At 36.8% G+C, this 25911-nt stretch overlaps 1 protein-coding gene across 5 annotated transcripts in view; it reads left to right on the forward strand.

Annotated features, from left to right (window-relative positions):
* The window catches only part of LOC117330447 (transcription factor GATA-3-like), a 43047-nt gene extending 18812 nt beyond the window's left edge, over positions 1-24235 (forward strand). Inside the window, exons 1-6 of one of the 5 annotated variants that reach the window (XM_033888732.1) lie at positions 1337-1528; positions 1931-2330; positions 5930-6400; positions 9333-9490; positions 15595-15720; positions 21959-24235. In XM_033888732.1, coding sequence (XP_033744623.1) covers positions 2120-2330; positions 5930-6400; positions 9333-9490; positions 15595-15720; positions 21959-22372 — 1380 coding nt within the window. In that variant the 5' untranslated portion in view covers positions 1337-1528; positions 1931-2119 and the 3' untranslated portion in view covers positions 22373-24235. Of the gene's footprint in view, positions 1-1336; positions 1529-1667; positions 1762-1930; positions 2331-5923; positions 6401-9332; positions 9491-15594; positions 15721-21958 lie in introns of those variants that run through there. The other 4 variants (XM_033888729.1, XM_033888733.1, XM_033888730.1 and 1 more) reach the window with 4 other exon arrangements.
* The last annotated feature ends 1676 nt before the right edge of the window (positions 24236-25911 follow it).

The following is a 25911-nucleotide window of genomic DNA, read 5'->3' on the forward strand; positions in this document are numbered from 1 at the left end:
AATTCAAAACAACATTTCTTTATTAAAATGCATTAGTTGTATTTCCATGTGTTACATTAAATTCTAATGCATTATTTGCCACTGGTAATTCATAAGTGTGTATTTATTTGTGTCACTTTATATGCGTAAATTACAAAATTGTTTGCATAATTATGAGTCATTTTAACATAAGAGCTTAATAAAATTTCTAAATGTCTATTTAAGTCTGCATGCATTATTGTTATTTTTATCACATACAGTTTACATTAATCTTTAAATATGCAAAGTTTTGTTGAATTTTGTTATTCTATTTTCTCCTGGTTTTTTTAACCAGATGCCATTAAAGCTCGCCAGACTGATTACAAGTTTTAATTCCACTGAGAGAACAGGGAACTGTTTCGTTATTAATGAAGATCTTTGTTTCGTGTGTCAGTCTGTTTTCCTCATATGACTAGAAGATGAAAGGCTATGGAAATGTGAAATGTATTCTATGTAGGGGTCCACATCATACATAGGTCACATATGGACAGAACGCTGGTAGTGTTAGACTAGAGAGAACAATTAATAATAGTAGTAATGCACAAATTTATCCTGATATGCCGGTATATAAAACGGGATGTACAGTAAGTGGGCTTTGTCCCGAAAAACAACATATTTTATTTTATTTTTGTTATTTTGCTTACTTAGCCAGGATATAATATTTGATGGAGTGTTATTGTTGATATGGATAGTACCTGGGTATATAAATTCTCGATATCCGGGAGGGGCGCCTTGAAAGATGGGGAATAATAATCTGTTTTGGGAGGCTTATCATCTGTGATAACAGGCGAGGACCGCGCCGGTAACAGCTAAACTTGCCCCTCTTTTGTAATTATTCAGTCGAGGGTGGACGCGAGCTTAGCGCTCTGTTTCTCTCATACACGTTTATTTTCTCTCTCAAGTCATTTTACGTACAAAAACGAGTTAACATTAGCATTTCAAATCATTCACTTGGAATAAAAAGTTGAGCTATTGATAATACTTCTACATGAATATAGGCGTGGTTAACTGTTTCTGGTCTGTGCATAATGATTGGACAAAAGAAAATATACAATATGTTTATGGTTGGTAAAGCCCCACCCATAACTTGTTAAGGAGGAAGGCGTCTTGCAATAGAACCGTACCATTTATTTGATTGGCAAATAGAATTCTATACATTCACTCATGTGTACTGTGTGTAGCAGTTTAAGGGCGGGGCTTAGGGCGGTGTTACGCTATACGTCAACCGCAACAATGAAACGTGAGCTGTGATTGGCTATCGGCCCAGTTGTCGCGCCACGACAGACTCTCTTGGTGTAACGACCGGCGTCGTACAATTGAATATGTTGCGAATCTACTCATGAAACAACGTGTACTTGTATGCGGATCACATTTAACATCGCTGTTGAGCGGACAAAACTACTATTTATACGTATAGGACTTGTCGAGCCCTGGATGATACACATCTCTGTATACAGCATGGTGCAGCGTGTTGGAAAACTAACATTGTTCATATAGAGTTTTTCAAAATGTGCGTATATAGGTTATATATATATTTGCTTTTATCATAGTGTTTTATTAATCCCAAGGTGTACCTATGTATGTATACATACAGCACGTGGTGCGGGCTGTATGTTTATCATATGATCACGGATACATACAACATTATCCGTGAACCGTCATTGAGTCTTATCATCACTGCCTTATCGGCTACTGTTATACCGGGCCTACAACACCGCTATAGTGATGATTCGAGATTAAAACGTGATTTTTGATAATTTTATTTGATTTTTTTGCATGTATAATGAATTTTTGTATTACTATTTATTTTGATATATTTTAAAAATAATTCGGTATATTTTTGTGTTGGATTTTATGGCGAGTGCTGACCGATGATAACAATCCTCATTGTAATTATTGTATTTTATTGTAGATAAACCAAGTGGGTGATATCGAGAAATCAGACAGACCACGAGCGAACTCCTTTATACAACAGATACCCAACATCCTCACTGGATTTTTACACGGCTACTCAAATCTTCAACCAACCATCTGAAGATAAGCGATCAGGACTTGAGAGTTTTCACCAGTTGTTGTGACTTATCAGTGTATTTGCCTATTTATGATGGAGGTACCCAGTGAACAGCACGCTGCCTCCTGGTTGCGAGGGCCCGAAGCCCCACGGAACTACCCCGAAAACACCTCCGGGTTGCTGCCATCAGAGGATATTGGGGACATGTTTACCCCCCATTTTTTGGACTCTAACGGCGGACACATGAACCCTGCAGGATATTACCCCAATCCCCGAGCTATGGGGTACCGACCTTCACATGGTAAGCTTGTACATAAATCCATATAGATAAAATATCAGATTAAATCATAATAATTCTGATAAGTCTATGTTATCTAATAATTATCAAGTGAATTCATGTTATTTTATAAGAATTGATAATAAATGATATTTATAATAATAGATAATTTATATGCATCAAATAAAACTCTTGTCAACAGTTTTTTGTAAGATATATTTACTTCCGTACTAAACATTACTTAAGAAAAATAGGAATTGCTTCAAGGAATACATATCAACAAATTAATACTATTTCATAAATTAAACCACCACATTCTGCTTACATTAGGCAATAAGTAAATCATAAGGAGTTTTAATGGAAGTATCATACACATTTAGAATTGTAATTCCTCTATTTTAGAAATTCAATATTTATTTATACACATATAAACGTTACACAGCTCGCCGTCTCCCTCGAGAGAACAAGTTTATCCCGGGTCTGCCAGATAGTTTCACAAACGTAAACATTTACATTTTTGTGTCTCGTTCACGGTAGGAATATTTGTATGATATATTGTAATTGAAGCGAGTTAAACCAGCGGCACAGGAATTAAAAGTATAATCTCATTTTGACAAATCGCGGAAATAAAAACAAATACTATAAATCGGATTGTGAAATAGTCACAGCGGCTTACGCCTGTCTTCGGCGTAAAACCAAACCGACATTTTGTCAGTACCCCCAGACATATGACTTTTGATATTTAGACATGATTATAATGTATTTCTGAAGCGATTTGACATTATACGGTGTTAAAGACTTGTGGGTCTACTGACAGGCCTACTTCACGTGTGTCCAATTTCGGGTGAAGAGACTGTTGAAAAACGGAAGCGATTGAACCCGATCTGGTCCATGTATTAGTCTGAACTCTTACAGTAGTCTCCTGAAGTCCTACAAGCATAAACGACCAGTCTACTGCCGTATAATTCTCTTTTTCTTATATACACCGTAGGTCTCTAATTTCAATATAGCATGATCAATTGTAATTTTTGTTTCGAGCGTAAACTTCTCTGTGTGGAATCAAACGCGTAGTTGTTAAAAATTCTCCCAGAAGCCACCTACCAATTAACTTCACTTGACTTCACGGAACAAACTTGTCAATTTAAAGACATTAAAAATTATGTAAGCTTGGTAAACAAAACATCGATTCATTTGATATTGTTTTATTAAAAATAAAATAAAAAAGCAAGGTAACAGTTGCAGTTAATATCAATATTTATATTAAATTAAAAATAAAAATAGAATTGTCGTAATTAAATATAGGATATGATTTGGATAAAATTAAGTAAATATGTATTGTTCACTGTAAATTATTAGAAACCATTGTCAATATTTTTACACTCTATAACGAATGACATTTTCACAATATGTGTTGGTTTAGCACCAAAAAAGAGAAAATCGCTACTTTAGATAATTGTTTTAATTTGCTGCCTATTTTATGTCGAGGAAGTATGTGATAATTCGCAGTCCGGCGTCACCGAGGTCTCTACATTGTCAGCGCAACTGTTTCAGCTTCTGACTTCTAAGTATACAGTCCCTCACTGCCCCGCCAGGAGCTTGGGATACCGTTTCATTTTCAATTTCTCCGGCAATTACTCTCAGATTGTTTTACACGGCAAATTAACTACGCTATATAAATACGGCTGACTTTAAAACAATTGACATATAAAGAGGACATTTATGAATTCCTCAATATTCACGGCGACGTTTTCCTCTGGTTCATATAAAACATTTTCCACGGAGAAATATATTTGGTGTCTGTTGATTTTACGACTGTTCTAAATCAAAACCTACTCTAAATTCAACTACCAACTTTGGCTGTCATTTCCTTAGCCCCTTTCGATGTATTAGAATTAGTTTATTAATTACTCTCTCCGGAATTCCAGATGTTTTTGCTGCCAAACGTTTTTAGACGCTGTCACAAATTACTGTAGGTTGTGAAAGTTTCGGCTGCCTCAGCTGCGAAGCGATAGGTTTATAGTGCCCAATTGGACCCCCGCTGTATACCAGTTTCTCCTGGCTCCCTGGGACCCAGCGATCTCCCCATGGGCGGGCCAATTAACCCCGTCCCCGGCCTGTCTCGTCCTTGCTCCCTGTATCGGGGTCTGACCACGGAGCAAACCCGTCTGGTGCTCCCTCCCCAAATCCAGACCCTCTTCTGATTCTAATTACCCGCCAATTAATTTAATTGAAAGACAATTTGCCTCAATTTAAAGGTAGAAATCCTACTGTAGAAATGTGTTCCTACTTTTCCACTACATTTCTCAAGCTGCCCCACGGCTGTCTTGTACCAATTGAAAGGGAAAAACATAGAACAGCATCATGATATGTGCTTCAGTAGAAATACATGAAACCCAAAACCGAGTCCCAGAGCGTGGGATTTATCCGTCAAGTTCCCTCTTTACACACCCCATGTAGGTCAAAAATGAAAAATCTTAAAAATGCCACATTTTTCATGTAAGTGCGAAATATGACTCTTACCAATTAATTTAGTTGGAGAACATGTCTAAACACTCTGAGAATAAATATTTTTGTGATATAAAATCATAAATATAAATCATATTAAAAAAATATACCGTATGTGTCAGGGAGAACTGGATACAGGCATGTGTACATGTACCTTATCGCACGGTTAATGGTAAAATTAGATATCTCGAATGCAATAAATATTTTCATAATATTCGCAGAAACAAATTTGTTACCATGTACAAACAATCAGCATTGATAGGGAGGTATGATTTTCTTTTGACACGCCATACTTCAAAGCAACAGACGGAATAATTTGAATTTTTACAATTGTACAAACAAAATAATGTTGGAAATAAAACAACGTTTAGTACAAAATTAATTCTAGACCAGAATACAAATGATTGGAATTCACATTTCCTTCTCCTACTTGGGTCAATTTAAAAAAAAATCAGCATGTTTTATTTCAATATGTATACACATATCCACACGCCATGCAATAGTTTAAGTTAGTTAAAATGACATCATTTTATACAAACCTAATAATAGCCAAACATTTTAAATGTATGACATATGTTTGTTTTAAATTCTACAGGCAATTTGTAGCTATATTATGACTTCTGTATAATTCCAGGAAAATCCAAATACTATTTAATTTTATAATAAAAAAAGATTGTAATGAATCAAAGATGAATCATATAATATAATATTAAAACGAAAAAATGTCATTATCCCTTCAGAAAACGCGACATTACAATTCGGAATTTAATTTATAGCCATTTGGATTGAATTTATATTACATTAATATTGCAGTCATTAGATGAAAAATGTTGTATTGTTGTATTTAAGAGCGTAATTCATGTTTGAGAAATGGGTTGGAGCAGAAACCTCATACACTAGTTCAGCATCATTTGTGATTTTACAGTTAATAAATAAAATAAAATTCCATATATAATACAAATGTTACATTATAATACAATTGTACAATCATCGACTATATTTCATTTAGCGAGAAACATACTTTAACAAAAACAAGATTCGCGATATAATAATTTCAAATTTAATAGAATGAATTATGTTTTGATATATAATATATTTTTTCTTTTGGTTAGTTACAGGTGGAAGCCAGGTATGTCGTCCACATTTCCACAACCCCCTACACAGCTGGCTAACCGACAGTAAGTCCATGGTTCCCCATGCCGCCCATCAGTGGATGAGCCCCTTCACTGGAAAGTCCCTGTCACACCCGAATCCAGCCGCGCCCCTCTCTGTACATCCGACTACCTCAAACGCATCCAGCTCCTTCAACTTCCCACCAACTCCACCCAAAGACGGTACCCCTGAAAATGTCGCCACCTCGACAGAATATACCCCGGAAAACAAACCATCACACAAGCACGACTCCCAGGAAAATGGCTCCTCTTTTTTCGGGAGTCATGGGGGAAGCCACACTGCACACCCCGTCCCAACATACCCATCCTTTGGGAGCTCGGACTACCCCAGCGGCCCCCTCGGGTTCCACGCCGCTAGTGTTTTTAAAGCTACGTCCGCACTATCCCGACCCCGCACAAAGACAAGATCAAGTGCAGGTAAATATAATTACATTATCACATATCATTCTATAATTTCTATTGCATTATCACATATCATTCTATAATTTCTATGGAGGAAATAATCATTTGCATGATACTATTTCAGTTTCGTATCAATGCAGGATGTATAATTCTGATCTCAAGGTTAGGTCGCTTTATTGTGGTGCGGAATAGTTATATAAACACATAGAATTAAATGTGTAAGAATCAACAATGTATGTTCAGATCGACTAGCAATAAATGTCTGTTTTTTTTCTAACAATAGGTACTACAAAATGTCATCAGCAATATAAACCCAGCAATAATTCATGATATGAACATGTTAATGTCTATTGGTATAAATGGGGACAGTGGAAAAGGCTTGGTTGAGCTTTAAATATTTATATAATATATAGGTTTTATTTTGGAAATATTTTAACACAAACATCGATTCAATCTAAAGGGACGTCTTATTTAGACGTGCATCAGATAAACCTCAGAAAGTTTCCTGTTACATTTAGTCAGTATTCAAGTCCTTGATCTAAAAACTGTTGGCAACACTCGAGGTGTTCCGGTTTTCCGGATGACACACGGGGGACCGGTAGTCAGTTTGACAAATAGTACAAAACGTGAGCCTATGTAGTTCCTCTTCACAATAATCAGATTAGAAAACTACATCTCATTAACGGATTTTTTTTTTCAAATATATATTTCATTTGAAAGATAAATATGAAAAGGAAATAAAATTTATCACATCAATAAAAACATATTCAATTAAAAATGTAAACGTATGATTATAATTAAAACTTATAATTAAATTCCCACAGCTAGTCGTCATATTTCAAGCAGTTGATCACATGGGTTTTCAGGGCGTGACTCTGTTTTAGTATCCAAGTGTATTTCAAATGATTGTTTTACCATAACCACCATTCACACCATCGGGATCCCTTATGAAATATCATAGTGGTTGTTTTATAAAAAGCATATGTTGCCCGTTAGCGTGAAGTCTGTTTCTAATTATGAATAAAGGGGAAAACCATGTTTACAAATGAACGTGCTTGTGAGAGTGAGATATACTTAGTCAGATTTCGCCTCATAACGCGTAAGTGGTTTGTTAATTGATCAACATGTGTAAAAATGGTGAGGAGATTCCCTGTTAGCACTACTGACAGCAGTAAGTGGGTAAGGACGAGTCAAAGACACACTCAATAATATTTATTTTCTAATAAAATTATTAATCTCATATAGTAACGTTTTATATAATTGAGATTATTTATTTGATTGTATATTGTCAAAAATTATACACGCATTGGAATAATCATATTTATTAAATTCATAAAGAATAGTTTAAATACGTCAATATTAAAATTATTTTGTTATTGTCAAATCAAGTGGAGACCAGGAAAAATTATATCACAGGTTGTCAGCAGTTTGGAGGTGCACCGACAGGTGCCTGTGTCTTGAATTTGCGAACAAATCCCGTTCTTAGGGCAACGTTTTAAATAATTAATGGGGACCCTTCATTACGCTTTCAATTCTCACAAGGCATTGACGCATCTGCTGAATCCAACAATTCTTTGAAATTGAAGTTTAGGATCAATAATTATTAATCCCAGCGGTTAAAACTACACAACTATACTCAAACAAATCGTTTAAATTATCTATCTCAACCTCACAATTGTCAGTGCCATTTTAGCTTTTGTTATAGATAAGTCCACAAATAACATTTTGGGTAAAAATAACCAATCATGTATTTGGAAACCATGTGTGAAAATGTTACGATCGATACTGGTGTATAAATATGTACAAGATACAAGGGGCTTTCTACTGGCCATTTGTAAACACAACACAATGCTAGTAATTCTATGGTATCAGGACGGATTTATCTACTTAAATGAAAAGCGAAAAAGAACGAAATTTTATGCAATGAATGAGGATAAACTTAAAGTGTCAAAGTGCTTCTCTCTCGTACATCATTCTGTAATTGCCCGACATGCTAGTTACCCTAGATAAATAGTCGTTTATGCAATTCAATTTTTTCTTGAATAGGGAAATGAATTATGTCAACATATCTTATGATGTGATGTATGTCCGTAATTCTTTCATAAATCATAAATTTACTTGGCTTACTAAAGAGTAATTCAACCATGTCAAGATTAAACAAATAACACTTAAAGTCTACTGAAGAAAAGTCGCGCCAGGTTTTAAGGTTGTATTAGAAACACCTGTTTATCATCGCCTCTGTATTGAATAGGATATAACTTGCTCTAATGAATATGGAAAGTATTTATAGATATTTTGACTAATCTTATAATGGCCAGAGATTTGTCCGCTGACTCTAGTCACCGTAGGTGTCCGTGACTGTCCATTTGTCCCGATTTCACTTCCCATAGAGTGTGTGCCTCTCCGTCTGACCCGTACCCAAGTGCGCTGTTGGGTGTGACACCCATACTTTAAAAAAAGTTGAAAATTGAACATAGTGATCGAGCCGTGGGGCTTATAACTATGAGCCTGCTAATTAGGGGGAGTAGTAAAAGAAATGTACGAGTTTGTGTTAGCGCTCGCTGGGTCAAGTACCACTGGCGACAGGTGGCTGTGACGACGGCCAAACCTGGCCACCCTAACACAATCCGGACCCGCCATCCGGCTCCGCTCAGTAAAGTACTTATGACTGGTTACGTGAGCTATATGATAGCTTGCCTCCTTATGGGCACTGCAATTAAATGAATACACTCATAATTATACTCAAACTGTTTCTCTGTTTTACATGTGCCTCTACCGTCAGTCAAGTACTGAACACTTTGTCATATGAAAAACGAGCAGTAATTTGTTTGATAAAATCACAGTATTATAGGCTATAACTTTGTCTGTCTGTTGTGTCTCCGATTGTTGTTGTATTATGTTTAATTGATGTTTACATACCCAATTACAGAGGTTTTACCTTTTTCAGTATTTGTTTCAGAAGGAAGAGAGTGCGTCAACTGTGGGGCTACATCCACTCCGCTGTGGCGGAGGGACGGGACGGGTCACTACCTGTGTAACGCATGTGGACTCTACCATAAAATGAACGGACAGAATCGACCCCTCATCAAACCGAAGCGACGCCTGGTGAGTACTTCACCCCATCCCCACCCCCGTCCCCACCCCAAACACACGCACATCCATACACTTCTAGTTAACAAATCTCCGGATAGATTATCGTCTTTTACTTGATCTATAAAAGTCTAAACGTATTGCGTAATGACAATAATTACGGAGACACCAGCCGAGAGTTTGATATTTTATATATGTTAGGATTTTTAGCAGCAAGCCCTAATAATGTACTTTTTTAGTTTGTAAACGTCATGTAAATTTAATGATTCGAGTATGAAACATTGATTTATATTTTAATAGTTGATATATCACCGACTCGAATTCATATACCGAGGCAATTGAATAAAGAATATAATGTTACGTATTCTGTTTGAGAATACGTGTACGGAGGTACACTGTAACGCTACCGGATACGGTAAACCATGCAAGTGGAACCCGGCCGGCCACGGGAACTAGAATTTTAATGACAATGTAATAACGCAGGATTTCCCATGGGTAATAACACGCAAGCAAGCGAGACCACCCTAACAAACATTAAAAACTTCTTTTTTTCACACTTAGAATTATTCCGCGAGCGACTTATGGATATTATGACGTCAATTACGCCGATTGACGTTACCGTGTTCGGTTTTGTATAATTTATAATAAATTGTATGTGCGTTCCTGATGCAATGTGTGCCGCCGTTTGTGGTCATGATTTTACCAATAGAGACACTGGGGTGTAACTTTATAACAGTAAGACATCCTATATTCCACACAGCTTTTAACACCCCGTCAGCTCAGAAGCAATATGTTTATTTTCACTCCGGTTTATTCCTCGCCGAGATATGCATGTCGAAAAACGCCCATTCGCTGAACAAATCACTGCGTCAGGCAGGAGCTTTACACATGGGGATCGATCAGTCATCAGTATAACATTAACCATTTCTTCATAAATATTTCCTCAAAGATAAGCTTTGTTTTCTTTAAATCTGATAAAATGGCAGGAAATCTTCGTGTATCTTGGTACGTTTTTACTTGATGAAAAAAAATCAAGAAAAAAATATTTATAAATGTTTGCGTAAGGAGGGGAAATGAAGGCCATCTATGAAAGAGAAAGAAGATTTGGACGTACTAAGGAGTATAACACTGTGTAATAGGTACACAGGCGTCTGTGTTTTTTGCTTGGTTGACTGAGGAATTCCCTTTTCGTGACAGCGGGGCCTTTACACGAAAACAGCGGTGGGTGGGCGCTCCTGTCTAGGCTTCTAGCCCTGGCGCCGACCAAAAGTCGGATTTACTTCAACACACTCAGTTTGGCTTCAGGGTTACAATTCCACCGAGAAAACTGGCTGAGTTAAAAAAATATAATGACCTGTGGTCGGATTTACACAGACTTGATAATTTAGTGGACGGTACAGTCCTAACTATACTACAAACAGATCGATTTAACTTTGTGTGTGTAGATATAATAATCCCATATCAGCTGTTCTTATCGATCACAACTTTATTTTTAACAATATATATTTTAACACTTATTTAAATTTCTTTTGAATGAGATAACGGAAGGTGAACGGCGCGTGCCACGAACAGTGTTACGGAAAAGGTCTAGATTGTATCGATACTAGGATTAGAGGGGGGACACAACTGTAAACCGAACTCTTAATACGTCTGTATGCTCATTTGTTTGGTTTGATGTGATAACACAAATAAATCCCGTCCTTAAGAAGAGTTCTCTCGGCAGTCGTCAATAGAGGTGGTCCTCAGTTTATTTACACTCTCAGCTCTAGTCGGTAGCAGAGGCGTGGTTATACACACCGGCGAATTCAATGGAAACTGATATAAATTCATACGGTTTTTATAAAGCGATTGAATTCCACTGAATCGGTGATACGAGGGATAATTCACATGTACGGTGTACACTAATCTGTAGGTAATGGAGTTTAAATGAACAGCTCCCCTATCGTTATCACGTTATAGTCACCGTATAAAGATTTCTACCGGTTTACTAAACGCTATGACACCTCCGGATGAACTGGTCAAGTTTACAGATGTGTGGCTGTTTGATTTCTTGACCAGCTGTTTACACATTCCCACTTAAATCATTCCCTGCCTTGGAAATGTTTAATAGTCTATGCCTCTATTTCCTCCACAACTAGAAACTATCAATCCTGTCTGTGTTTTTATTTATCTGAACTGGAAACTGAGCTTGCTGGCACCGGCTTCAGCACTCCCTAGATTCATAACATGCCACAGCTACACAGGAGGGCATCACTCAGATCCGCAGGTTGTTGTTTCCATAAATATTCCCACATATACAAGTATAACTTATTTAAAATCAATCCCTGATATAATGAACATCATATTTATGATAATTATCAGTTTGTGTTTCGGTAATGATTTTTATGAAATGAATAATTTATTAATATGTATCCCAAGTCTGTTATGAAGTATATTATTCTGTGAATTTGTAGCCATGACCAGTAGTTTAAAAATGTCGCGTTATTGAGCGTTCGAACTGACGGATATAGTATAAATATTTTAAAACTTTCACAGGCGAAATATCTTGTCTATTGTTGATATTTACCCATTATATACGTTGCGCACCACAACAACTAAATACAAGTGTGAATAATTAACTCGGAATAAAGTTATTGTCTCTCTATTTTTGTCATCATATCATTCTTAATTTTATTTATTTTAAAAACTATAAAAATGGAATGGTATTCTACTCTGCATTTAATGACAAACGGTAAAATAATGTATGACATAAAGAATTAAAATGCTGTCTTTTATCTTGAAATCTCATAATATATTTACGGTCTCGGTAGATTGTCGGGTTGACCTAGCCGATATTATCAGTACTAAGGTAGGTGTAGATGTTCACGAAGTTCTTGTGACATTACGTAAAAACTCTGTGATATATGTTACTAAACATATTCTAACTATATTGGGACAAGTCTTTGATTCTTTATATTTCTATATTAAAGTCGGAAAAATCAAAGAACTGAATTTAAATGTTGGTGACTATTGTCCTGCAGGCAAAGCAGTGTTTCGTTGTGTATATGTACATCTGTACATTATCTGATCAAGCCCTGGGCAGGGAATGCAGAGTCTCTTTTTAATTTCTCAGCTGACAGAGTTCAAATTATAAAGCCTCGGGTTATGATTTATAAAACTCTACGTATTGTAGTTTGGGCGTCCAGTGCCGTGCCATAGCATATTCTGTTTGTCTGTAGCTAGATATATATCACAGCGAGGAACAAACAACATCGTGTACAAAACCTTATAATTTATCGCTAAAGATCAGCGCGAAAAGAAACAAAGAAATATTCTGAAACAAAAGGAATAAATATTTTGTTCCGTTGGACGGGTTAAATGTCGTGTATTTTATTCCTTAGAGATATTATGTTTAAAACAACACGATTGAAATACATTTGATCATCTATTGGCAAATTTCTTTAAATTCAACATTGAGCAAATACCGTATTGGAATCCATTGTTCTGGGTAGATCAGTTAGAACCTGGCTTTGTAATGATCTCTTTAGTTGAGACCAAAGATGGCATATTTACCGATCTAGATACGAGATTGGAGGTGCAAGATTTAGCGATTAACAGCGGAGAACCAGTCTTTCTATGTACGGACGACTTTAAACAATAAGATGAATTAGATAAGGTAGCAGTACAGGGCTCATGTCGTATCGTTTTATCTAGTGGGACATTTCGATACATTCAAAAGAAAGAAGATACTAGGGTCGTATGTGTCTCAGAATATTCATCAGAGAATACTGAAACATACAACGACACTCCGCGAGCCGTGACGTTTTGTCGTGACGTCAGACAATACACTCGCTCGAGCTTGTTTGAAGTGAATTATGTCATCGTAGACGCTTTATCTCGCTCCAATTTAGATATGGGCTAAATAATATCGCCAACATCTAACTTCGAAACAAACCACGATTTTCAGCCCCACTGATCAATGCCTAAAGAACGAATACAAATGTTTGTTTGTTCGTTCAATTTAAACATAAATGTAGATGAGTTTCCAACCAACCTATGAGCCGTGCCATCTGATTTGGTCAAATCGAATAATTGAGATATGTCTATGAGGCAAACTGTTATTTAAGCTTATACAACGGTATCGTCTCGAAGCTGTCAGGAAGGGACAATCGTACAATTTGTCGTTGATATTCTTCGATGTTAGATTGTAAATTGACGATTTGAACAATTTGGTATTAAATGATCGCTTTGATTCCACCTCGATTGAAATCTAATCGTTTGAATTTCTATCATCGTTGTTGGCTATTGCTGTGAGCCGGTGGGTGGTATGTTAGGTGAAGGCTTTACTATGATATCTTTAATAAGGAACGTCAACACTCGCTCATAAATACGACACTTACAACATAATCAACGAGATAATCGGCAGAACGAGATTTATTTTACTTTACTTGCCTGAATTTCACTGTATATTTTCTTTATAAATTATAATAAATATTTTTTCCTGACATTTAACACTGCAAATTACTAGTCTATTATTTCTTTTTGTACTTTAAAATTGAAATAAATGTTTTGATTCGAGAAATTCTAAAACTTGAGGAAAAAGAAAACTAGTAATTACCCTTTCACTATCTTCGGCCATAGGCTAGTGGTAATTATGGGAAGCTCTGGTTAGTTTGTGTAGGCACCGAAACGGCATAATACCCTTCTTACAATATTAGTTTGTTAAATTAAGCACACCGTTAATAGAATTCAGTGTTCATAAAGCCCCGAAGAAGTTGAACTTGATAAACAGGCATTTAACAACATCTATTGACTCTTTGGAAACTAGTTATAATGGCCGTGTGTAGCCGGTTATAGCCTAAAACAGTTTACCTCTCCTATAGCGGTGGGAATTTGCCAATTTAACGAAATGAATAGTGTTTGTCTTCTTGTTGCTTTTACAAAAATATTTTGGTTTGAAACAATTCGTTCTTTGTGTTGTGCCTCCGTTCAGCGTGCACCCTACCCGGTAGCACTCCGCTCAGATTACGCCGCATTACTGATGTGAGCACAGGGCAGACAGGTCACTGTCACGAATTGTCATCTTCCGCCACAAAACAAAGATCCGAGCGTGTGCGTAAGATGGGTTTTGTTTGGTTATATGTCAAGCGAGGGTAAGAAGGCGTGCGGTTTCCGTCTTCTTTTGTTAAAAGCCATGTTCAGGTAAAAGGCGCCGAGTGGTTTGAAGGTTATACACATCTTACTATCGTTTTACATACGAAATTCAAATATTAAATTTTTTATACTCTGTCACACAGTGGGCCCGGAGGGTGCTCATGTATTCTCTCAGGACCGTATTAGGGGCGCCATGAGTGTCAGTAAGGCGGAGTAGTCATTTTAGTGATATGTTGTAGCTGAAGGGGTAGAGCTCGGCGTTACAGATCATTGCTTCGCCCTAAAATTCATTTAGAATGTACATTGAAACGGATATCTCCAATATACCACCGTGTATTGTACACATATACAGAACGTGTAGTGATAGCCCTGGGATAACTCGGCCACACTCAGTTTCCTTATTTTCTTGTTATTTTGTACTGTATAAACTAACACGACATCGCTATCCGCGAGGCAGGGACTTTGTGTGTAAACATGGGCTTAGACCCGCTATGTCTATTGCTATACAATAATAAACCCGAGTCGCATCTCTCTCTATCAGGCAGTCTAAACCCCACTATCATCGTCGTTCATTAAGCAAATCGACCCGATCGTTATAAAATGTTGATGTTTGGTTGTAACAGATGTGAAATATTGGCTGTTGGGAGCAAACCTATTAGGAACAGATTGTACTAGTACTTTATTTACTGTGTAGACCGATTCATAAAATATACCACTACAGAACTGATCCGTTTTATTTCTGTAATATTTGTCATCATGCATGTATTTGAAATATAAATCTATGATATTATCTCTAATGAATCATAGAATCATACAGCGGCTGGTGTCTCCAAACGTGTGAAGTGTTTATCGGAAAAATCTATCACTATTCCACACATCGCATTATCATCACACTCATCCAGGTTTTCAAATAAATCTCTGTACTAGATCAAAAGAGCACGAGTATATTATTATCATAATGGAAATTTGATGTTTTTTTGTTACAGTCAGCAGCCAGAAGGGCGGGAACAAGTTGCGCCAACTGTGGAACGTCGACAACGACGTTATGGCGACGTAACGCTAACGGTGACCCCGTGTGTAACGCCTGTGGTTTATACTACAAACTCCACAACGTAAGTATTCAATTATATATTGTAATTATCAAGGAAATAATATTCTTTAATCCGTCTGCTTGGAATCGAGTTCGAAAAGAGTCAAATTGTCATAACTCGGAAGGCGTGAAACATTCCTGAGGTGGGATAGGGTGGGTACAATGTTAATCTAGAAGGGCCGGATGGCGGTAGTAGATGTTCAGGGTGTGTATCTGGCAATCCTACACGGATCTGCTAGGCCATGCCCACTGCTTCAGGGGCTTCATCAAAACTAAGACATAATCAAAGTTGACAAAAACAGGGTTTCTATTGTATAATCTACAGCTGTGTATGGCTCAGGGTTTTGTTTTATCACCGAATTTCGTCGGTGAGTCAAACGTCTGGTGCTCTGTGGTTAGTTCCTGCAGGGTTGATACTGACCACCGGTCACTTATCAGATTCGCCATCAAACTGGCCTCCAGAAATATGTAATCTTGTTTGTTTGAAAAGATCCAGATATGTCATACATGTCAAACTCTATTGTCCGCCTGACTGGTTCCAGCCTGTACTTTGTTTCATGGTGTGGACTTTAGCAGATACTGACATACCCGACCTCGAGACTTGTCAAATTTCTTATCATTGGAAACTTGAACATATAGATTTTATTTCTTGTGTTAATTATATTATGATTAATTATCAATAGAATTATTATTTTTCATAGATTTACGAGAAAATGAAACTAAATATGCCATGTTCAGCAATCTTAAAAATAGAAAATTCAATAATTATATCTTACCAAACATTATATATACAGTGTATATATATATTCAAATTCATTTTTTTCCGGAATCCACAAGATTTGAAATATTTAGTTTATGACACTTTAGGTATTTACAATATTGTAATTAAGGTATATATCAGCATTTCAAATTCTAAGGTGTATCATGTTAAAATTTGATACAATAAATATATCGCGATATGAATACACAATATTATACGTTAGGATATATAAATATCGTGTGCGCTGATTCATGAACAACAATTACTGTCACTTGCCATTAAAACCTAAAAACTACTACCTAAAACCCGAAAAAAAAAAATGAAATTTTATCCGAGCATCTTTAGTATATAGCTTTTAAATTAATCGTATTTCGTAAGAAAAAATATAATTTTAACATTCGTATTAATGTCCGATCAACCATCGAAAAAATTTAATTCTAGATTTCAATTTTGATAAAATCGGTTCACAATTTTCTAAAGTTCATTGGAGCAAAAAAGTGTGTTTATCTGGGTTTGACTTTCAATTTTACACTAGTGTAACGAACAAAGGATTTGTACTCAACTCAGACCCCTATCGCATTAACAACTCACACTTTCACGTGGGCAAGGGACTCGAAAACTAGGAGGCTACTTAAATGTTATAGATGAAAGTGGTGTCGCCATTTTCTGAGAGTAATCGTGCGTGACACTGCGGCCATGAAGTCGCTCTGCCGTACCTGGCACCTTCAGGTCCTTCCAGTTTCAAAGCATATCCCCATTACCATTAACTTTTGTCGTTAGCTGTGTCGACAGCCAGTAAACTTTCCAAAGTTTCGCTGCGAGCTAAGTTCTCTATAGCATTATGTTCCTAAAGAGACATAGCGTGTCTCTACCATGTATTTCACGAACCAAGCGCCATTTCTCCGTCGATCAGGCACTGGGCACCAATTTTCTTGTCAAAGTTGATACTAGTGACAGACGGGCTTTCATATGAGCTCTTTATACCTTTACATGCTTTCGGTCGAGCCAACATAGGCATTTCATTAATATCCATTTTAGTTGCTTCGAGCTTTTTGTATTGGTGTCTGTATACGTATTGAAATTATTAATTTGTTTATTTCCGTGTGTAATCATAGAACGCGTACGCCGATCCTCGCCTCTGCCTTGTACCATTGAAAAGACCTTGCATGAATAACTAGCATAAATTCATGACCTAAAATTGCGGTAATTCATCATCATAGACTGTAACTATCATTCCACTAATGACTTCTGCGCCCGGCGTAGAAACTATCCCTGAATTCACCTAGGAGTTGGGGACAGTTTATAGCTCTGGAGAGACAGGTTTCATGCAATCCAGACTCGGTATGTTACAGCACAAGAAGTTTACTTGTAATAATTGATAATTTCATGGGATCCCTTATAAAGAATGTTATCGCTAGGTCTAGTCTTATCGCCTCTAACATCAGTGACTGCCGGATCATAATCATAAAATATAAAACATCGACGAATAAATTGACAGGAAAACATAAGACACATCCATTTTTTATGTTAACATGTACTGCGCTTTCCTGGTCTCGCAATGCTCATTCAACAATCAAATCAAACCTGTTGACAATACATTTTATTGTAGACGAGACAGACCACCAATCAGTATATATTCCCTTATTATTAACGTCCATAGCTGGCTCACCACTCGTTTGTAAGACAAACGGTCCAGGTAAAAATTAAAAATGAATGAGATCGATAATAGATAGAGATCGATGATCGGTCAGATGAGTTGGTTGGTGGGCTCCAGGGACAGCCGATGTTACCGAGACTCACCTCACCTGCCTACAGTAGTGGCAAGCAGAGCAAGCTAAATGAGCAAATATGATTTATATCTATATCAGTGAACAGGGCGAGTAACAATATTGAAATCCCAAGGTTGTTTACAGAACTGATAAGTAACTCGACCACAGCACTGATACAGATATAGGTATTAGACACGATAGATATAGAGGAGTCTACAAATGGCAATCTCATGCTCTGATAGATTCGAACGTCCCGTAACAGTTGTTGTAAACATTTATAAGCAAGGTACACATTGGTGTACGACTGGCTGCCATTCCACTGAGATATAAGCACGAGCATCCCATTGTTTCTAACAGTAGAACGTCCATTAATGCATTAACATTATAGCGGTATATATATATATACAAGAATTAACATTATCAATATTCCTACATACCATTATGTCCGACCGGTCGGATGGTTAGGAAGTGACCTCTAGGATATTAGAATGGAACAGGACAATAGCGTAGCGGGTCTGTCTGACCCGGGATCGGATAGAAAGCGAAATAGACACAACAATTAAGTGTATTTGATTTGTAATACATAGAGTTAAATCTCATTTCATTAAATAAGTACAGAGAAATATGCCGTACTGAAGGTTAAAGTCGCCACCCTTTAAAAATGTGGGCTGGATCAAAAGGACAAAATTCCAACATAAGTATGTACGATAGAAAGTAACAGACTCTGTGGAGTCGGTATAAACATTTTACATGGTCGATTGGATTTCAATTTTCGGTCTCTTCTACATTTAAGAAGAGAGCTCTCATTTGCCCTTGGTGTACATCACCTTTGTACCTTTATTCTCGAAAGAGTTCCAGTTATTTCCACCCCAATCATTGCAATATTATATTTACTACAAACATGCCTTAGTGATAGTTTCTATAGGGAATATGACATAATTACACGATGAGGCCTTTTTTGAAAAGCAACAGCCAAGGGGTATTAGTTTCCCTTCATACAACCTGTCACACAGTACTAAACAGTCCAACCAGTTTTGTCGAGAGCTTGCCTTTTCAGTTTTGTCTACTTTTAAATTCAAACAACGGTATTGATTTCTCTACATTGAAGAGTTCACGAAGGCCAACAACTGCGGCAGTTCCGGTTTCAGCTCTGTGGCGACATGAAGTACATAACTTGCATAGCTTCTGAGAAAATATACAAGCAAGCTTCTCTCCATTTACATCGTTCTATTATGAGTGGGAATTTCATACAGAAACAACTTGTGTATCGGATGAGAAAATTTTTAACTTTTATAAAAATAGAAAAAAATAAGTTAGATTTACAAATAACGTTCCCATGCAATATATCTGCAGTTTTACTCCACGATCTAGAGGTCACACACCCGATCTGATTTAAATCTCGTGTCAGCCTGTCATTACCAGGCCGCCGATGCATACCCGCAACACGGCATTCACGATCTACCATTGATCTCAAATTAAATGTAATACATGGAACAAAAACACTTTTATACTTTGAAAACAAATTTGTCGATCATTTAATTCGGGACGTTGAACAGCTAATTTTGGTTTCTTACATAATTAGGCTCTCCTGATATCGATGCATTGTAGAAGAGAAAGTTATTCACGGAAAGAGCTCGCTATTAATTACGTTATCAGTAAGTTTCTGCTAATTATAGCTCATCATGGTTTCACGGTCAGAAGGTTCCGAACTCGTCGGATTTATTTAGAGATTTACTTGATAACGAGGCCACCGACTGAGAAACTGTAGTGACAGTATCGGGACAGACACTGTCTAGGTACCACCGGCGTGTTCACCACTGTAGTGCTAATACTCTTCTCTTTTTTTAAATAACGATTTTGACTGGAAAACAATTCATAAACATTTTCATTTCCCCAAATAAATAATAGCTGTTTTCTTCATAGATAGAAACCAGTAAGCTGTTAGCACAAATGATTGCTACAGTAGCTGAAATCACCTCAGACATTTTATCTTGGCAATCCTCTTTGGGCTTCGGAAGCAAATTAATTGCAGCCCTCGTGCCTTACACATGCGTTTGAATAATGATTGTGAAAATGCCGATTCGACCACCAGGTAACATCTAGTCTGTAGTTTGAATTGACTACTCGTGGTCCGCGTACAGCCAGCAGTCGTATGAACAATACAACTCGTATTGATTGTTATAGGGGAAACTGTTGGCTTTTCCTGAAAAAAATAATTTATCAAATGTGACTGGCAAGGTAGAGCGCATTAACATGCAGACAGAGCTTGGGTTTTAAGTCGGTCGGTGATTGGTTTTCGATTCACAGCCGAGATGATCAGCGATATGTAATCATTACTTACATATCAGGCTATGCCCTGACGAGGGTTTTATGTTCTGGGGATTAAAAACAACTGCCCTGCCAACATTTCGCCCTTGTAAAATCAATCAGATTCCTCTCCATATGGAATATTTGCAACTTCAGGCAATTGGCCAAGAGGAAATGATAGCACAGTAACTTAAAAGCTTGGTGAATTTTCCAGTAATAAAAATTAAACTTGGATTAAAATGACAATCTGTGCTCCCACAGGAGGAAGGGAAATGATGTCTCCTGGCAGAAAATGACGATCGTTTATTTTCTATTCAGGCAGTAACGATCTAAGTATCTGGTGTTGCCTTCCTTTGTCCACCCGATATAAACACGGCTCGAATCGTCCTGATTACCGCACCATGAGGTAGCGCTACCTGACAAAGCTAAATGGCTGCTCAACGACAACCGCGCACCGACCACACGTTAGCAGAGACCAATCAGCTAACATGATGATCACTTAAGATAATTAGGCTGCGGACCTCGTACAAAGACAGGATTTTGCCTCTAGTTACCCATGACAGCTTTGTGCTTAGTTACTGCAAATGTTGGTTTAGAGACATTGTATCGGCCTTCTGGTTCAGTGCACAGACTTTTTTCTGTGTGTGGCTGTGATGAAGGTTGTCACTGCCCCACTAACAATCTATGTGACAAATCGCATTACATCAAGTCGACAGATTCCAAAGATCTTCAAGTCAAAGTGACAACTCCCTGACATGGTATACTTTACTGTGTGGCTCCCTCACCCCTAATGCTCCCCGCGAGACTCCCGACATTGTTACCTTGTTATTGTTCCATTGTAGACATTTCAAAAAGGCATGTCGGGGTAATTTTTCAGCGCAGTTCTGGCATCGGGCCCCGTCTCAGCGTATCCCTCTCTCTGCTCTCATATGTACGCGATACGTCAATGTCTTCAAAAGTAACTACAAATTAGCGTTTTCCTGACATAATTGGTAACGATTCCGAGTTTCAAATAAAAGTAAAATATAAGTCTGAATCGATATGTGTAAAAACCTAACTGTACCAACATTGGACCGTGGGTCCGACATCTGGGCCGGCCAGGAGCGCCGGGAACTATGTTTTAATTATCGTGGGGCTGTATGTGAAGAATCTGACCGAGTTGGCAGTTTGACTCTTTGAGAAATGGTTCGAACAATCAGAGCTGTCAGGAAATAAAACAAACAAATTGATTTGGTGTAGTATAGTTAGGGTTGGCGTTACACTCTGTCTGTGTTATATGAAACTTGTCATTGTTCTTCAGTGTTGTGTAACGGAAACCGTCATAAATGTAGCCAAAGATGAGATGAGTAAATATCTGTTGTGAATAGCGACGATTCTTGTCACAGACGTAGTAGCTAATGCTTTGTGTACTTTATACATTACAGGTTAACAGACCGCTTACTATGAAAAAAGATGGCATTCAGACAAGGAACAGGAAAATGTCAACTAAGAGCAAGAAGAAGGGAAAGGGAATGCAGATGTCCGACTTCCTGAAACCACTCGACAAAACCTTCGGTGGCTTCCATCCCAACATGAACGCCATGCACGCCCCAATGCCAACTTACATGGGCGGTAGCTCATCCCTGGGTGGATCTTACATCTCACCGGGTTCGTCTCACATGCAGGGAGCTGGCAGTATTGGCCACGGAGGCCTCGGAGGAGGATTCAATAACTTTTCATCATCCATACCATCAAGTTTTGCATCATCATTTTCAAGTATTCCAAGCATTTCATCGTCAGGGTTTTCATCCGGACTGAACTTATCCACGACGACAAATATGGTGGGAGCGATGGCGTGAAGGTGATCGACAAAAAAGTAACCTGCCGATAAGTGCACGTGAACAATAACGCGCAAACTCCGGCCATCACAGGCCGGGGTCAATTATAGCGTACTCAGGATAGATGGCGCTCTGGTCCCTAGAGGCCTACATAGGAGCGTTAGGGTCTAGTGGGAGAGTGTGTTCGTTACTAAGTCGTGAACCGGTGCGTTTTTTCTTTTGCCTGAAACACTCTAGCTAATTCCCTTGGACAGACCACAGCCTGTTATACGATACCCTCACTCAGGAGAGGTAACGAGAAAAAATATACGAGAGCTGTTTCATCTAATCCTGAGAAATGACAACATAGGTGTTTCGAATGCGTGCGAACGTCTCATCTACCGCGGAAAGATCTCAGTCACGAACCACCACTGCATAGAAATATTGTTATTGCCACGGATTATGACAATGCTGGACTTTATCCGTGTCTCCGATTTCACCAGCGCTCACTTTAACGTGATTTCTTTGAACAGTAAATCTAGGTAGTGATATGTGTTGTCGTCGTGAAGGTGACATGGAGGAACTCTCTCGGGTAAATCGACCCAGTGGTGCCCCATAACCGCACAGAGGGGTCAGCTCGCGTCCCGACCTCAGCATTTCACATTACAGAGACTATTGCGGACTGCTGTAGGTCCTGATCAGGTTTTCAAAACACGTTTTGAATTCTTGTGTTGTTGAAGAGGGACGGAAAAGACTGTTGTCGACCTGGGAACATTGTCAACTAAATGGTGCTTGTCCTATGAACAATGTGTGTGGATTGGTTGAATAATTGTTGCCTAATATGGGATTACTGTAGTAAGACTAGATCACGCGACGTTTGGTCTGCTAACAATTAACACTAATAGGCTGCGTTCAGCTAAAGTGCAGAATTGTGTTTTTGCTCAAAATGAGGAGAATTTTTCAATTAACAATATCTATAAGTAAACTGACCATTGTTTTCATTGCATTTTCAGATTTCATGTCACTTGTAAATATCCTATTTATTATCGTTGGTTGAGAGAGTGGTGTGATTAGGTAAGACAGTTATAATTATACTTGAGCTCGTTTTCTAGTCCCACAATTCTGAGCTGGTTACGGTTATATAGAATTTAATATGTTGTAAGGATCAGGCATATCCCGAGTGCTAGACTAGATATGGAGTGACGTCATCACGATGATGCGCTTCCCAGATTGAAGTGACGTCATCGTAACGATGACTCACTCCCGTTTGTTATTGGTGGAAGTGTCACAGAATTGTTTGTATGTGTGCCTTTTAATAACATTGTACATTAAAGAGAGTAAAAACAGAAGGGCCAATTCGTCCTTCAAGTATACTTCTTTAGACATATTTATCAATGAACGGATCTACATGAAATCCAATGTACAGTGGTAGATTAGTTGTCGGTCAGGGTACATTCCACGTCCAAGGCGGACAGCACAGGCGAGATACTACGCAGTCTTCTCGTGAGGAATGTTGTATGTCTAGCATGGTCAAAATCGTACTTTAACTACACCAATTTTATAAAATATGTTCAAATCGAAAAAAGAATTATGTGCAATATGTTTTATCCATGACAAAAATCAAATGCAAATCTCATCCATTAAATTATATTGCTATTTTATTATTTATTCCTCAAAACTTTGGTTTGATAATTGAGAATCGACAATATTTTTTTTTTGTTCAGCCATTTTAGTTTTAAGGAAGCGTATGTTTTGACCATGTTGTACATCACTATTGTGAACATACAGAAATTATTGTTAGATATATTGCTGTTCAATGCCGTGTATAATTAAATGAATGATAATGTATAATTGATAAAAATCAGAATTTTCCATTATGACAAATAAAAACAAATAAACAAAAATTACAATCTTTGTATTTTTTATTTAGTGTATTACAAAAATATACAAAAATATATACATGTAACCTAGGTTACAAAGCAAGTCATATGTTTAATGATAAGTACATCAGTAAGTTGCATTGGTTGTGGTCTAAATATATATTTGGTATCGTCTACTGAAAATAAACCATATGTGACATTAGTAAGTTGCATTGTTTGTAGTCTATAAATATACATTTTGTTATAATATCAAAACATATGGGACATTAGTCAGTTGTATTGATTGTGTTCTATATATAAATATACATTTGATAATTTATCTAAAAGAACAAAAACATATGTGACATCAGTATTAGTACATAGTGTTATTCTTCTACTAGGCTATATTGATATATTTTATTCAGTATTGAAATTGATTTGTACAAGTGTGTAGTTTCTATCTTCAATGAAATTTTGTATGTTAATTAATCCTTGCAATATGCATGTAGATTAAGATACCTATATCGCAGTGAAAAGCTTTAAGCTTTCACATAACAAAAATTTGTACTTTTAAAAGGTGATACGCATGGTTATTTTCATGTTTTAAACATAAATTAATTATTTAAGTTTTGAATCACTTGCTGCATATGATAAATAACTATAAGCTTAAATGTCTAAACTATAGTAGTCTCTGAATTGTATTACCACAGTATTTGTACGACGTCGCATCTGTCAAATCGAGGGTAATACAAATATCTGTTTTGCAGAAATATACCTGTAGAGTTAGAACATTGTTGCTGTAAAAAAATATATATCAGATATTGTAAAACTGATGAGAGGATACTGTAAAAATTGGATACTGTGACCTAGATAATTGAATATAATAAAACTCGTAATTATTGTAATTAAAAATAAACAATAATACTGTTAAGTTATCCAATAATGTACAATTGAAATGAATACTGAGACAATAATCATGAAATAATGTTAAATTAATGGTAGGTATTGTAAGTAAGTAAATGCATATTTCAAAATTGGTTAGGTGGATAATAAGAGGTTTTTACATTGACAAGAAATTTATGTAAAATTAATATGCAAATAATGTGAAATAAATATGCAGATAATATATAATAAATATGCAAATAATGTAAACTTACTATATAAATAATTTCAAATTGATATATAAATAATGGAAAACTAACAATAAGATAATGTTTATTTCGCACATTGATTTTCAATTTGAATACTGGAGAATTATAAAATCAAATGTATAATCCTACTGTTAAAGGCAGCATAATAACCTCTAAGCTGACATGTCGGTCAAAATCGATCGGGATGTTAATATATATATACTTGAATAATTTATAACATGGGTTTGAACATAAAGAACACATCAAAATCAGCATTTGTTTAAGTTTCTAATCTTTACAGCAGTGTCTACTAGGACATTCCCATGTATTGATACTTGTAGTTGAAAGACACATAAACTATTCACATCTCTACCCTAACATTTAACTTTAAGGTTCTCTTCTTACTTCAACATACTATACTGTTGTATATTTATATATATGTATATATACACAGTTATCTATATGTATGAAACACTTTTCTTATCTATCTGTATACACAACATACATACAACCGCACACACAATAGACTCTAATACAACGTGATCGCACCAAGACAACCTATTAAGGAAGAAAGTACTTTAGTTTTCTATAA

The sequence above is a fragment of the Pecten maximus genome, chromosome 7 (genome assembly GCF_902652985.1).
Source record: "Pecten maximus chromosome 7, xPecMax1.1, whole genome shotgun sequence".
NCBI lineage: Eukaryota > Metazoa > Mollusca > Bivalvia > Pectinida > Pectinidae > Pecten > Pecten maximus.